At 38.9% G+C, this 14,489-nt stretch overlaps 2 protein-coding genes across 3 annotated transcripts; both read right to left on the bottom strand.

Moving 5' to 3' along the window:
- Positions 1 to 1,564: 1,564 nt before the first annotated feature.
- gpatch1 (G patch domain containing 1) lies at positions 1,565 to 8,891 on the bottom strand. 2 transcript variants are annotated; one of them, XM_084108586.1, is made up of 19 exons: positions 8,740 to 8,891; positions 8,482 to 8,616; positions 8,310 to 8,395; positions 8,037 to 8,200; positions 7,857 to 7,954; positions 7,660 to 7,715; positions 6,966 to 7,214; positions 6,707 to 6,857; positions 6,443 to 6,522; positions 6,148 to 6,352; positions 4,982 to 5,365; positions 4,712 to 4,890; positions 4,437 to 4,564; positions 3,725 to 4,034; positions 3,365 to 3,644; positions 3,129 to 3,263; positions 2,539 to 2,633; positions 2,318 to 2,454; positions 1,565 to 2,154 (listed from the first exon to the last, which is right to left on the bottom strand). In XM_084108586.1, exons 1-19 carry the CDS (start codon positions 8,807 to 8,809, stop codon positions 2,127 to 2,129), a joined length of 2,970 nt encoding a protein of 989 aa, XP_083964712.1. In that variant the 5' UTR covers positions 8,810 to 8,891; the 3' UTR covers positions 1,565 to 2,126. The 2 variants fall into 2 exon arrangements, with proteins under 2 accessions (XP_083964712.1, XP_083964713.1); XM_084108587.1 differs by having other exon boundaries at positions 2,318 to 2,451.
- A 560-nt stretch (positions 8,892 to 9,451) lies between these two features.
- Positions 9,452 to 12,470, bottom strand: cnep1r1 (CTD nuclear envelope phosphatase 1 regulatory subunit 1). Its single transcript, XM_084109679.1, has 6 exons — positions 12,346 to 12,470; positions 11,310 to 11,381; positions 11,042 to 11,115; positions 10,838 to 10,947; positions 10,221 to 10,275; positions 9,452 to 10,102 (listed from the first exon to the last, which is right to left on the bottom strand). Exons 1-6 carry the CDS (start codon positions 12,368 to 12,370, stop codon positions 10,061 to 10,063), a joined length of 378 nt encoding a protein of 125 aa, XP_083965805.1. The 5' UTR covers positions 12,371 to 12,470; the 3' UTR covers positions 9,452 to 10,060.
- Positions 12,471 to 14,489: the final 2,019 nt, after the last annotated feature.

The raw sequence follows: 14,489 nt of genomic DNA, 5'->3' as shown, positions 1-14,489 counted from the left end.
TAGCGTCATGCCTGCATGGTACAAAAGGCACCGCTGGGATTCGAACCCAGGATCTCCTGTTTACTAGACAGGCGCTTTAACCAACTAAGCCACGGCGCCGCTATTTGATTGGTCGTTACTTTAGGTATTTGTACTGCGGTATAGACACACTGCGTGTCTGTAAAAATTACGAGAGGATATTCAACGTGCGAGCATGCATGCAGAGGCGATTCTAGGATTTCCATATTAGGGTCCCCAGTCCCCAGTGAGGGATTGATATTTCATATTTTGGTATACTAAGGTAAGCAGAACAATTTAGTCTACGCTACCCTACCAGTCAATCCCTGAATACTGATGTCATTTCAAATCATTAACTATCGAGCTAGTATTCATTAAGTCTAGATTTATCTTGTCTAGGTCGGCAATGTTTAATCTATTAATCTTTCTTTTTTTTTCTTTTTTTGGTTTTCTATTTATTAAAAAACAACGGCACAATCTATCAATTTTCAAAGTGAAACCAAAACTACAAATACCTTTACTCCAAGGCTAATAAATGTGTCAAAGTCAGCTGCTGATTTCCATTCAGTAGCCATTTCCACACCCTTTTCTTTTCAGGAGTTTTGCTTTTGGAATTATTATAAAATTCCTATAATAACATAAAAAATAAATAAATATATATATATAATATTTATTTTATATATAATCATACTTAATATATTGTAATTAAGTATGAAGAATAGCAAGTGTAGGAAAGACACAAAGTCTCATGCCATTTAGTGCCATAGTGCTTGACATTAACTTTTTTGCTCACCGGCCACTGTGACTAGTGGTTTTCCAAAGTTACTATCCACTCAGCATTTTCACTGGCCACAATTTTGACATCGATACCATGGGAGGGAAAGTGCCACTTGGATATTTTTAATATTATCTCATAATTTGGCGGCCGGTATATTAGGCTGCTGTCACTTTAAGACCTGATGCATGGATCCATTACACTTAAAACATAACTGACTGTGTTTACATAAATACTCGGCAATTTGACATTATTGTGTATGTATTGGAATGTTTAAGCACTATAAGCAGCGAAAAACAACACAATTTAGGTGTAAGCATAACATCTATGGGAATTAGTCAAATTAATCCCAAGCTGAAATTTAAGACCTGTTACACCAACAATATTCATCCGGAGCAAATTAAACAAGTGCGTGAGGGGAGGTGTGTTGGAGAGATCATTATGAGAGAGCGAGAAAGCGCAGCTGATATTGTGCATCTATTCTGGCCTATTATACAGTTACAATTCAAACCTGCCAAAGTGCCTAAGAGTGACTGCGTTACACGTCACCGCTGAAATCCACCCTTATTTAGCTGGAGGCCCCCCTAAAATGTAACCACCATTATTATTGTTTTTACTGTGTTTCCAAAGATAGACTAACTTGCACACATACAACACCAAAAAGTATCACAATATTAAACATTTTTGGACATGTACCATGGTATAAAGAATCAAACAATCAAATGAAACATCAGACAAACTAACATTTTCAACATTAATCAAAATCCCTAGTTAAAATGTTAACAAATTAGCCTATTTTTATCCAATTTTATTTACAAGGTAAAAGGGACCCTTATATTTAAACAAGCAAATGTGACAGAAATAAACCTGCCTTCACATGCACTCATAAATGGATGTATAACAGTGGGAGAAAAAAAAACAAGAACAATTCTTAAAGTTAAAGGGACAAATCAACATGTAAACTCATGTCTCAAACAGTTCATAAGTAGGTACGGTTCTGCTCCACAGTTGATTGCAGGTTTTAAGTTTCACCTGAGTCTTCCCATCTGAGCTTTCCTCCTTTGGTTCATTCCTTCATCGTAATTGCTTTTATAGTAACATGAATCTTAACAGAATATGGTCAAATTACTGTTGCATTACAACAAGGTTAATGTAGTTTGATCACATTGTGTTTGTTGACATTTCGTTACAATACAATTTTTTATTTTTTTACATTTTTATTAAAAATATCTGCAATCATAACATTAGGTACACTTATGTAAATAAATGTACACACACACACACACACACACACACACTATTCACTGTATTATCTTGACGTTTCCGTAAGACAACTTCCTCACTCTCAATTCTTCTATCTCTTATTCCTGATGTTTTTTAACCTAAGCCAGAGAGAGAGAGAGAGAGAGAGAGAGAGAGAGAGAGAGAGAGAGAGAGAGAAATCATCTTTCAAGCCGTTAAATTCAAAATAATGTATACAAAGATACAGTACCATTAAAAAGATGCATTATAAAATCCTATATGATTGGAAATATGAGCTCTGACCTCTGAAGCAGTTCACTAGTAGACACAACTCTATTTTCATCTTCACTGTTAGAGTCAGTGTCGTCTGAGCTGCTATTGGACTCCTCCACCCTCTTCTTCTGTTTCCCTTTATGCTTATGTTTCTTGTTCTTTTTCTTCTGAGAAAAGAAACAATGTCATTTCTAGTTTTGCAAAGAAGTCTGGCACTCAGACCGAATAAATCTGTTCCAGAAAAACTGTACCTTTTTCTCTTTCTTGTGTTTCTTGGCTCTGTGTTTCTCTTTCTCTTTTTTCTTCTGTTTCTTCAGCTGCGGTGAGCGTGCAGGTGGCACAAGCCCTGATGAAGAGAGGAACAATGTAAAACTTGATGTTAGTAGAAAAGAAAAAAAATTCTGGATGAAAGAGAAAGAGTAATAAAGCTAAAATTGCTGCACCTGTATATTACCATATATTACCCAGTATATATTCTTGTAAAGAAACTATGTCTTGTGAGACTGAGCTGAAATCATCATTATTATTATTATTTAATGAAATAAGTTAGTATTATTGCTTCAACACAGTGGTTCCCAAACCTGTCCTGCCGGCACCCCAACACTGCACATTTTCTTTGTCTCCCTAATCAAACACACCTGATTCAACTCATCAGCTCATTATCACATGGGTTAATGAGCTGATGAGTTGAATCAGGTGTGTTTGATTAGGGAGACAAAGAAAATGTGCAGTGTTGGGGTGCCGGCAGGACAGGTTTGGGAACCACTGGTTCAACACATAGTCACAGTGTTTACATGATAAATTGAGGGTGGTGGTAACGGTAGTGGTTACAGTGACTGACCAGGGGGTGGCAGTCTGGGGCCAAACTCCTCTTCATCCAGGCCTTGTGATTTAGCAGGAGCATTATCGGAGGACTGAGTATTTTGTGCTGCAGTTCCAGCAGATGGCATGCTCAGGGCTGTAAGGTGCTTCACATCTGAGGGGGAGAGAAAATAAAGTCAATAGATGATTGATTATGACAATGACATCTGAATCATTGAAAGAGGTTTTTAATGGAACTTCTCATATAAAGCATACCCGTCACATTGCTGATGTCAGGAACAGGAGTGATCGGAGCTGAGATAAGAGGGTTCACTGTCCCTGCACCGCTTTGGATTGGTTCAGATGTTGGAAGAGCCACCTCGTCCTCTTCCTCGCTACAATCTTCAGATGACGATGAGCTCTTCTCATCTGACGAGCTGGCAAAGATGGCTTTAAAGAGATCCATTGGAGGCCTTACCTCTTCTTCATCCTCTTCCTTCTCCTCCTCTTCAGTCTTTTGTTCAATCTGCTGCCCATCAGACAGTGCCACTTTTACCTGCACAGAAATGTGATCATTAAATCACCTTCAAGTTAGGTGAAAACTTTCTGAATTTATTCTTCAGGGGTGAAGAATACCTCTGGAGTGACAGAAGCATGTGGAGATTCTGTCTGGGTCTTGACCCCAGCTTCATTTTGCTGGGCCGCTGAAACCTCACTGCGAGTTTCACTGAGGAATGCACTGAGTGGGTCTTTAGTTTCAGATGCCTGCCCTGGTACATCCCACCTGGATCTCTTATTTGAGACTTCTGGAGTCAAACAGGGAAGGGTTGTGCTGGAGCTGGGAGTTTTGGGAGCACTCGGGGCCTCCCTGCTGTCCGTTATGGTCAGGAAGTTAAAGACTGAGTACTTATCTCTCTTTATTTTAGGCATTCCCACTACACTAGACCTGGAAAACAGAAAAAAGATAAATGAAAGAGAAATTTGTTACAAACCTTTCCTAATGCTGAAGCAATAATAATAATAATAATAATAATAATAATAATTTAAACTTAAATGTAATCATTTTAGTTACATTTGTATCTTTCCATTAATTTAAAGGTTGGTGGAAAATACCTTCCATAAAAAAAAAGTTGAATTGCACTAATAAAAAAAAAAACCAGACATTGCATTAACAGTAATTGTATTTTTTGAGGCTGCAATTTAATATGATTGTAAATTATTATTATTTTTTTCCTCAATTAGGGCAATTCAACTTTTTTTTTTTTGTATTAAAGACCTTTGTCCTTAATTTAGTAAAGAAATGTCTTCAGATACAGCATATGATTTGATCCACAAGTCTGCGTCTTACCCTGGATAAGGGTTTGGAACATTGAATCTTTTACACAATAGTTTATCAGGGTGCCACTCAAATGTTTCTCTGGTCAGTTTCCCAAACATCTTCATCTTTACAGCGGCCTGCTTGTCATCCACATCATTCTAAAGAGAGTGAATATTAAGGTACCATAAATAAAACAAGTATAAAACAGGTATAATAAAAACAAGTTGCTTAACAGTGGACAATACTGGAAATATCACCAAACGAATTTCCTGAACTTATGTCAAAGATGTCAAAGAGCTCCTAACCTCTTGATCCCGTGTGACCTCCACATTGTCTGTGTCATCCTCTTGTTTGCTACGTGTGAAGCGTGAGGAGAGAGAAGAGTTGCTGGGCTTATAGAGTAATGCAGCGCGTACAAATTCGTCCCTTTCTCTCCCTCTCTCCCACTCCGTCATGGAGGAGTCCAGACTCGAGTCCAGGGCGTCTACAAATAGTGCGGAAATCAGGTATTTAGCTAAGCACAGATTAGGAAAATCCAGGATAAATCAGACCAAACATAAAATGTTCAAATTCACCTTTATTGCCCTGTTTGAGTTTGTTGATGTACAGATCGTAGCGGGCCTGCTTCTGAGGATTGTTTGAAAATGGTTTAAAGGTTTTGCTAGCATCTGCAGTGGGAGCAGACCAGGCATTCAAAGCCATCTGGGTCTCAGAGGATGCCTGAGGTTGGATTGGAGAGGTCATGCTCTGAGTGTGGGAATCAGGCTGTGGAGTGTTTGACTTGAAACGGCTGGACAGGGCCTGCAGAGCGGCGGCTTTAGCCGAAGCCACCACGGCAGCTCGATCCGCAGCTGAGGAAAGGTTTCCCGCTGGCTTATTCCGCCCCTCGGCCGCTCTGCGGAACTCATTCAGACGCTCTCTGTCCTTACTGTCAAGCAACTCAAACACAGAACTAGGGCCTATGGAACATAAACAAAAGTTTGGGTTATAAAATGTATTAAAAGGAGTAATAAAGTGCATTTTTTTTATCTTATAATGTTCTTTGAGGTCCACTTATAATGTTAGCAAGTTTTTTACATCAAAAAACACCCTAATTTAGAAGGAACAGGCTATTTTCTATCATGTTTTTGTACACTGCTAACAGTTTTGCATTTTAAAATAATTTTCGACATCCCCACCATTACCATGAGGATTTTTTTTTTGTGTGAAAACTTACGATGTTCGCCATACATGTTTGAAAAATCTACACCTCAAATACGAAGGATACTCCAGCATGGTAATTATAGGTGCTCTAAGCGATGTTGGGTGACGTCACTTCTTGTTGACGTTCGAAGTATTGTCAAATAAAACGGAGGCTAGCTCGACCCTCCCTCCTCCTCATCCCGTCCCCTCCCTCTCCCCCTTTTGGGAGCTTGGTTTCAATAAACACTGTTTTTGGACTAACAAGGAAGTTATGAGATCTGAGACGTACTCTCTCTCCACCTCCCTACACTCAGATTTTGAGTGTTTCTTTGGCCAAAAAAAGAGAAAACACAAAATAAATGTAAAGATAAATTTGACTGATAGCATTATTTTTTTTTTCAAAGTTTCTATAAATATCGTGATCATATCATTATTGTGAATTGTTTTTGTTCGTGTAATGAAAATGTGACAGCTCTGATTTGAATCTACCTGCAATCACAAATCTATAATTCAAATCACTCTTAAAACAGCCACAACACATACACAGAGACATCCTTACCCTCTAGAGGCTTTTCTCCCAGCATGTCACGTCTCTGAGCAGAGTCTAAATTGTGACGACCCTGCTGTGGTACATCCTGTGATAGGTGTCCACGTGAAGCCTGCAGTGCCTGGGCAACAATAGGACTGACGGAGGATGGATCAACCACAGGACGGAAGTAATGTACAGGCCGATAATCACGGGGCAGATCAGGGGGAGGATAGACCTAGAAACAAAACCAGTGAGCCTAATTTAACAGCACAACTTTTTCACACCAAATAAAGTAATAAAGGAAATGCCTAGTGCTGTACATTACAGTTTTAATTTCTGCGGCTTGGGAGGCCAGTGTAAACCCCTCCAGAATCCTGCCCGAATACGCCACATCTCTTTTTGAGTCTGGAACAAAAAACGTATACATTTGTCAGAGGAGCCATCTTTCCTGCTAAGCCTACAATTTGACACGAAACAGTATGGTCACATTACAAAAGACACTCAAAGAGCACCCAGTTCTGACATCCTGATGCAACATAAATGCATCATGACATTATGAGGACACAGCCAAGGACTTCATGTCACCAACCGTTCTTCTTCCTGGTATACTGCTGGGGAGCAGTCCATCCATAGAGCCCATCCCCTGGCTCTTCTCCTCCCAGCACAGCATCATAGTTGGACATGGAGTCCTTATGATAAATATCGGTATCTTCCTCCTCCATTGCACCAACTCCAAAAGCCTACTCACATATACACTGATGTCAGCATGTTTCTTCTAATGGGAGTGTTTTAGTTTTAGTAGCAAATTTAGTTTTCTAGGCCATTACTGATCAGCACGTTGGCGTTACCTGTCCTCCAATCCCGCCCCTGCGTTGCTGTCCTGACTTTTTTTTGTCTCCAAATAAGCTGGTTGCTCTATCAGAGTGAATCGTGAAGAGGTTTATATGTCCTGACCCTGATCCGCCCTCCAAGGCCTGTAGAGGGTTCAGCCCTCGGTAACCCAGACCATGGGAGTCCACTTTAGGGGTGAAGTCCACTGGGATCACATCTTTGGGGGCAAAGGTCACATTCTCTGGAGCAAATTCATCATCATCATCCTGAACAAAAATAAAAAGTTTTTCAGTATGACTAAAATCTGTCCATTCTTCACATAGTAATCACATAGGCTGCATCTGAATAAGCATACTCATATGTGAAACGAGTAGTATGTCCGAATTCACAGTATTCATAAAACAGTAGGTAAAAGGACTTAGATTCTGAGGGGCACATCTGATGGACACTTTACAATCCAATGAGCCCACTGGAGAAATTAGTGAATAGCAGTGAAGCAAAGCAACTGACCCTGGTAGGTCACATGACTATGACAACATGATGAATGTAGTACTTCCAGACAACAATCATACTATAACATCCTTTTCACTGGTTGCGAAGTAAGTACCAAATCAAAAGGAGTACCTACTCAGAGAATATACAATTTTGGATGCAGCCATTATAAATTTCAAATTAATCTGATCAGAACCCCAAACATTAAACAATATCCACCTCGGACTCCTCAGATCCATTGGGCGGCAAAACACAGCCATAAACTCTAACCGCATCTGAAAGACGAGAGAGAGCAAAGCTAAGCTTCTTGAAATGTTAACATTGTGCTCAGCACATCATATCATACTTTCCAGACCTAAAACCTAAAAATGGCACTTCAGCTAAAACAAAACATCTGTTATATCTTCTCTCATCACCAGTGTTTTGCTTGGGTTGCTTTCTCTTCAGTCTTGGTCCGACTCCCTGGCCATCTTTCCAGCCCATTTTTCTCAGCAGCTCCACACCAATAGATGACCTAGCAATCACACAATGACATGTAATAAGTTTAGCTTTCAGTTACATTAGAGCTAGCCCATATTAGTTAGAGTGATGCTTACCGTGCAGGGGCAATAAGCTCCTCCAGCAGTCCAGTGTCTCCAGGTATCAGAGCAGCAATCGAGCTGACGGCTCGAGCTTTGTCTTTTAACTGATCCTTCCTCTCCGATGCAAAATCATCTGTAGTGACAATCTCTCTAGGGGCAATACCATGCTCACCAAAATCCTTTTACAAAACATATTATGTATTAGAAAAAAAAGTACACGCCAACAACTTTACAGGTATCAAGGCACAGAAGTGTTGACGTGTGAGAACCAAGGATTCACACACTAACCTCCTCATCCATAAAGTCCTCTGGTCTAGCATTCTGCCTCTCTGCCTTTTGCTGTCGAGTTGATAAAAATGTTGATGGTGCCCAGCCTAAAGGACATAGCAGATTAGTTAAACTACAAGACCCGGTTAACAGAATCAAAAGCATTACTGCACTGAGCAAGGTTGGCATTGACCTTCTTTGGTGCCCACTGTGTTAAAGTAACCAGCGGAGAAGCCACCAGTAAAAGCTCCGTGAAATCTCTTGTAGCGCCCCTTCTCATCTTTAACCGTCTGCTCGTGCACGGGGACTGGCTTTCTGCTGGGTTCATCTGAAATACACATATACGAACAACGTGGAATTCACGTTTTCATTAAATATTCACAGCTCTTATGCATCAAAAACCTGCACATTCAAGCAAATAACAACTACAGTGTACATGTAACGTTAGTACCTTCTTCTAGAGGCTCTAAAGGAGTTCCGTAAGACACGAAATCCTCATCGCTATCTTCGTCGGACGCCATGTTTACAATAAGTACGGTGGCCGCGTGAGCTCTTGCTACGTCCAATTCGTAAACCAATCGTTCTTTTGACTCGGACCTTTCCAACGAATCAATTCAGCGGAATCGTCCACAAAACCGAAAGTGCATATTAAGTGTGCCATTTGGGACTGGGCCCATGAATCGGCCTGAGCGGTTCTCGAGTCAATTCACCAACATAAACGATTCATAATGGTTCCGATTGTCAGATCCATTAATTCATAGTAGCCTTGGGCATTTGGAGTGATAAAATGATCGACAGATGGTGCGAAATAACACTTTTTTAAAACGTTGTATTTTTCAATGCAACCACAAATTATACAGAGTTTCTGTATAACCGTTTTGTACTCAAGTGTATAAAGGCTACAACAAACCGAACTGGAAAAAAAATAAATTACAATGAAAACAATGTAGAATTCTCGGAACGCTTTGAATTATGTAATAGCAAAGACTTTGTAATAACCTGTTCCCTGCGTGATGTTAGGAAGACGTGATGATGACCCAATACCTGAAATAATTCACTCAGATTTCGAACCACTAAGATTTTTAAGCTTTGCCAACTGACAGACGGTTTTCGTGTTAACTAGTTTGTTTCAGTGACATTAATAATAACAAATAGCAAAAAACTCTGAATTACAAACAACTTTTATTGCCAACACATATTCTTATAGATTTTAACTCTGGAGTGAAAGTAAATAAAATCTCAGCCAACCATGACACATTAGCCTGTGACTCTTTTATGTTAAACTAGTGCAGCCTTTAGTCGCATAAAAGTACTTTTAAAAACAACAAAAAGCATCATGTCATAGGCATAAACATTTCATAAATGCTTCCTATTATATATGTAAAAGTCAGCTTAAGGTGAACAAATATCAACACTTTAATATTCATTATGTGTTCAGCAATTTACTTTAAAAATACATACACCGTATGCATCTAAAATAAGACCACGGCATTACAAATGAGGATATCAAAATCCACAATCAAATAAAACTCAAATTTTCCAACAGAAAAATAAGGGTTATTTAAAAATAGCAGAAACAATGTTTTTCTTCAAAATGGCCGTTTCCTTTTGAGCTGCCATTGCTTCTTCATAAATTGCAGAGAGAGGTTAGAGTCCTATTTGGGAGGTTGACCCCCACACACTTTGGATTATCTCCTGGCACTGAGGCCTATGTGCAATCTTGATGATTAATGTTGATATGAAATGCTCTCCACTCCCATCTCTTCAAGGTGCTATTGGATATGAGGCCGCGGTTTCAGGATAAGTTTCCCCGTCTAGCATACGAGGGGGGGAAAATACAAATGAATGCACAAGAAAAGTTGCCTTGGATTTTTAAATCAGTGAAATTGATAGATCACAAAGGGCAATAATTCAAATGACACAAGTACTCACATCATCACAGGACATGTTATATTCTGCTAGTACTGTCCGGCAGCGAGCTGCAATACTGCAACAAGTGGTTAAGAAGAGATCTGGTAGTCTCTGACAATCTGCAGTTTTGGGATTGTTAAAGCAACACTATGGAACTTTTCCTCTGCGGTCCCCCTACAGGTTGGAAGCGGAATTGTCCATTACCGCTGTCGTAAATCATTTAGCCTACCGCAGCCTACTGTCGCACACACGCCCACTGAACGATGTCCACAGACAAGGTAGAGCATCATTTTATGAAAGTATGATGTATTGCGACATCAGAAACGAAGAAAAACAAAATAATGACTATTGTAACGCTTGCCGTAAAGCAAGTAAAATTTGTAGTTTTCTTATGTCTCATTCGAACTACAGAAACGTGACCCGATCTGGCAATCTTACATAGTGTGGTTGTAGCAGATAAAGGACCGCAACGCGGAGGCATAAGTGCCTTTCACCCTGTTACGACTTGATGAACCACTGAAACGATTTTGGAAACATTATTTTAAGGTAAAAAATGTTACATAGTGTTGCTTTAATACTCAAGAGAATGGCTGAGCACACCGAACACCACTGCAAATTTCCAGCATTGAGAAGGATACATAGATGGCGCCACAACCCGTTTATGTATTCCAGCAAAGAAAAGGCCAATGAGAGTCACACAGCTGATAGTGAAAAACGGATGATTCCATAAAGATGAGAAGAAAGAAACCTGTGGAAAGAGATGACATAACAATGCATACAAGGGAAATGTGACATCAGATGCTAATCTGACCTCATTTGTAACATCTCTTAATTTCACATACTTTCTGAGTGTCTGGATCTATAAGCCAGTTCCACGCTCCTGTGGCTGTGCACACAGACACCACGATCAAAATCACTGCAAAAAGAAGACAGAATTCATGAATTAAAATGAGACAGTGTATTGCACAATAAGCTCAATCCTTGTGGATATATAAGAGTTATGAACACTCAGTAAGTGTGTACACTTCGTGGCTCAGAGCACAGTCCAGGTTTTAAAATGCTTGAGACAGATTCAGTAAAGATTAGACCAGACAAGCTGGACTGACTTACTGCGCCAACGACCTGTAGCCGGCTGCAAACAAGACACATACTCTGTCAGTCTCCTCTCAAATGCCTTCAGGTCTACGGATGAGGAAAAAATTGTATCAGCACAGCACAGCAACAGTGAGGTAATCTATTTTCCGATCTCTCTCTTTTTAAAATACTGAGGCAGAAACCCAAACACAGTTTACAGTTTTTTATTTCCAAAGAATTCAACCATTTAAAGGACAAGTTTGCATGCTTCCAACCAGCTTTGTATTGTTACAATGTTGGTAGTGGGCATATACTTTTTTTTTTTTGACAGCGCCAGGCTTTGTTAAAACTACATATCTTACTTCCGCATTTTTGCATTCCCGCCCACAGACAGTCGGATCGAGCCCAGAGCATTATGGGTGTTGGAGTTTCCCTACCTTTCTGGCAAACTCAACAACACAGATCTTTATAGTCATATAACACCACTTTCAAAAACATTTTACCTTTCTACTACTTTTAGTTATGTATTAAAAGTGCATATTGCCAGTGGCGAATTACTCCTTTAAGTCACTATACTGTAGTTTCACACATCACTCTGAAAAATGCATTATAAACAAGAGCTAAACATACAGATAGGCAAATACACTGGTATGAATGGACTAAATTACATTGTTTATAGGTACAGAAATATCAGCTGTACCAGGCATATCAAGGCATTGACAGCTTTATGGCTTCAAAATTTACTGAAATGTAGTGGAAAATGTACACTAATTGGCATGTATTATACGTCAGTGTCTGGTATAGTGGAGTTATGACAGGCCAACACAATGTTTAAAACCAAGACCCGGACTTTACTATGACAGAAGAGCTGCACTCTTTGTTGAGGTATCAGTTTTTTCGAGATCTCGGTGGTAACTGCTGAAAGGTCTTAAGGGTCTTAGCTTAGATGCTAGCAGCCCAGTGTTAACATAATACATCTAACATGCCATAACAAACACGTGGACGCTTTGCTAATATATGAATATGACACTCGGAGATGAGTGCACTAAACTAATATTCTACTGAAAAGTACCTTCGGCTTGTTCTAATGAATTCATTGCTTTTCCCACCAGTGCTGTGGACGCTCAGTTCAGGCCTGCAAACACACGCAACTACCGTCAGCGGGCACCAGCCAATCGCGGAAGCTCTCTTCTCATTGGCTAGAAGAGAGGAGTGCGTCATCTTAAAGAAATATGTTAGATTCTTTTAGACGCTTATTTGTTAAATGCTTAGATGTTTAGTTCTTTGTTATTATTTAATTTTCCCCTTAAATAAATTTAGTAAGAACACCCTAGACCTTTTTTGAAAACAAAAACAAACAGGTTGTCCAAGCAATTTTAACTAGTAGGCTAGCCTACCCAGGGGGCAAAACACCTGTTTTTTTAGGAAATCAGACATGGGCTGCTGTAAAAGGTTGTCATATAAAAATGAAATCTATGATGTCTGAGGATCACAGCCTGGGTGGACAACCCGGTCAACAAGCTGCTGGAAACTTGTAATTAGGGTCAAAACAATGCTACCTCAAATTCTGCTTTAACTCCCCGGAATCACCCAAACATGCTAAAAAGGTTTAATTATATTCATGGATCCTGAGCCATATATTTATGCTATACTTTATGCTAGAAACAAACTGAGCACACCTTTCAAAAGAGTGGAAGATAAGCTTTCATCTGATGCCTTGATTGTACATGAAATTAGAATGTAAGAGTTAACAATGCCTCTTAATTCATAGGCAAAAAAAATAATTGAACATTCCATTTGTAATCGGTAGCATTCTTTTCCCTTTGTTGTTGTTAAAATAAACAAATTACCATGTGAAGTTAACTTTTACTAGATGAAATCATATTTTGATCATTTTCACTAACCAGACAGTCCTCATGGCCCATAACACATTAAGAGGGAATTCAATTTCAAGCCTATAATAGCCTGTCAATTCAAACAAGGTCCAAGAAAGTAGTTTACCATTAACTGATGTTAATTGTATACTGCTCTGTTTCTGTACAGTATATCATTTGCATATTTATACAATATCTATTATTTGTATTGCAATGTCTAGTATTTCTATTATTCTTTCACAAGTGGGATAGCTTTATTTATTCTATCGAAATAAAAAAAAAGGATTTGAGGATTTTGGGTTAGGCTGGTTCCTGTTCAATCCAGGTGTTTGGAGTGTGAGACAATACTGACAACTAAATGTTGAAAGACTAAAACACACAGGAGTCATGTGTGGAGTAGGATTAAAAGTATTTACTGATTAAAACTGTTACATTAAGTAGCAATTTGTACCAAAAAAAAAAAAAAAAAACGATTAATGAAACAGACAAACAGATTACAATTCAGGGTGATAACTAATTTCTGTAATAATGTTTATACAATTTGTTTAGCTGTTTTCGGAGTCACTGCTGCTGTCGCTGCTCTCTAGTGTTTCAGCATGCTGTATCCTACTACATTTGGTTGCCAACCCCTGGCAACGGCATCCTATGTAGCATGGAGCAGTTCTTCTGACAACCTTTAACCAGAGATGGGCACAAATACATCAACAAGTATTTAATTACAAATAACAAATACTTACTCATCAAATGTATTTAAATAAAATACAAAATACTGCTGTGAAAAAAGTAATTTGAAATTTGAAAATACAAAAATACAAAACAAAATAGTCTTCTGTAGTGTAAGTGTGGCGTTAGATACATGTAAGAGTCTAGAATATTGCAATATCATTGTTTAGTGCAGAAGATGCACTTTTAACGTACATGTTGCCACATACTGTCATAATAAAAGATAATTATAACACTATATTTGTATTATATTACACAAAAACTAGTTAACGCTGCTGTGAGGGTGTTTCTAGCACGGCTGTGACAAAGTTGACAACTTTCTCTCTTCCGACTGCCATCACGTGATTTACTTGCCAAAAGTTGTGATAGGCAATTTGGTAGTCCTATTTGTATTTTATGTCTATGGTCCTAGGGATAGTTCACCCAAAAATGAAAATTACCCCATGATTTACTCACCCTGACGTCATCCTAGGTGTATATGACTTTCTTCTTTCAGAAGAATACAATCAGAGTTATATTAAAAAGTGTCCTGGCTCTTCCAAGCTTTATAATGACAGTAAATGGGTATATTTTTCATCTAGGCTAAGTGCCTCTATCCATCATAAAAGTGCATTTATCC

Source organism: Abramis brama, assembly GCF_963993115.1.
Source record: "Abramis brama genome assembly, chromosome: 3".
NCBI classification, from domain to species: Eukaryota; Metazoa; Chordata; class Actinopteri; order Cypriniformes; family Leuciscidae; genus Abramis; species Abramis brama.
This window is presented reverse-complemented; position numbering and strand designations above follow the sequence as displayed.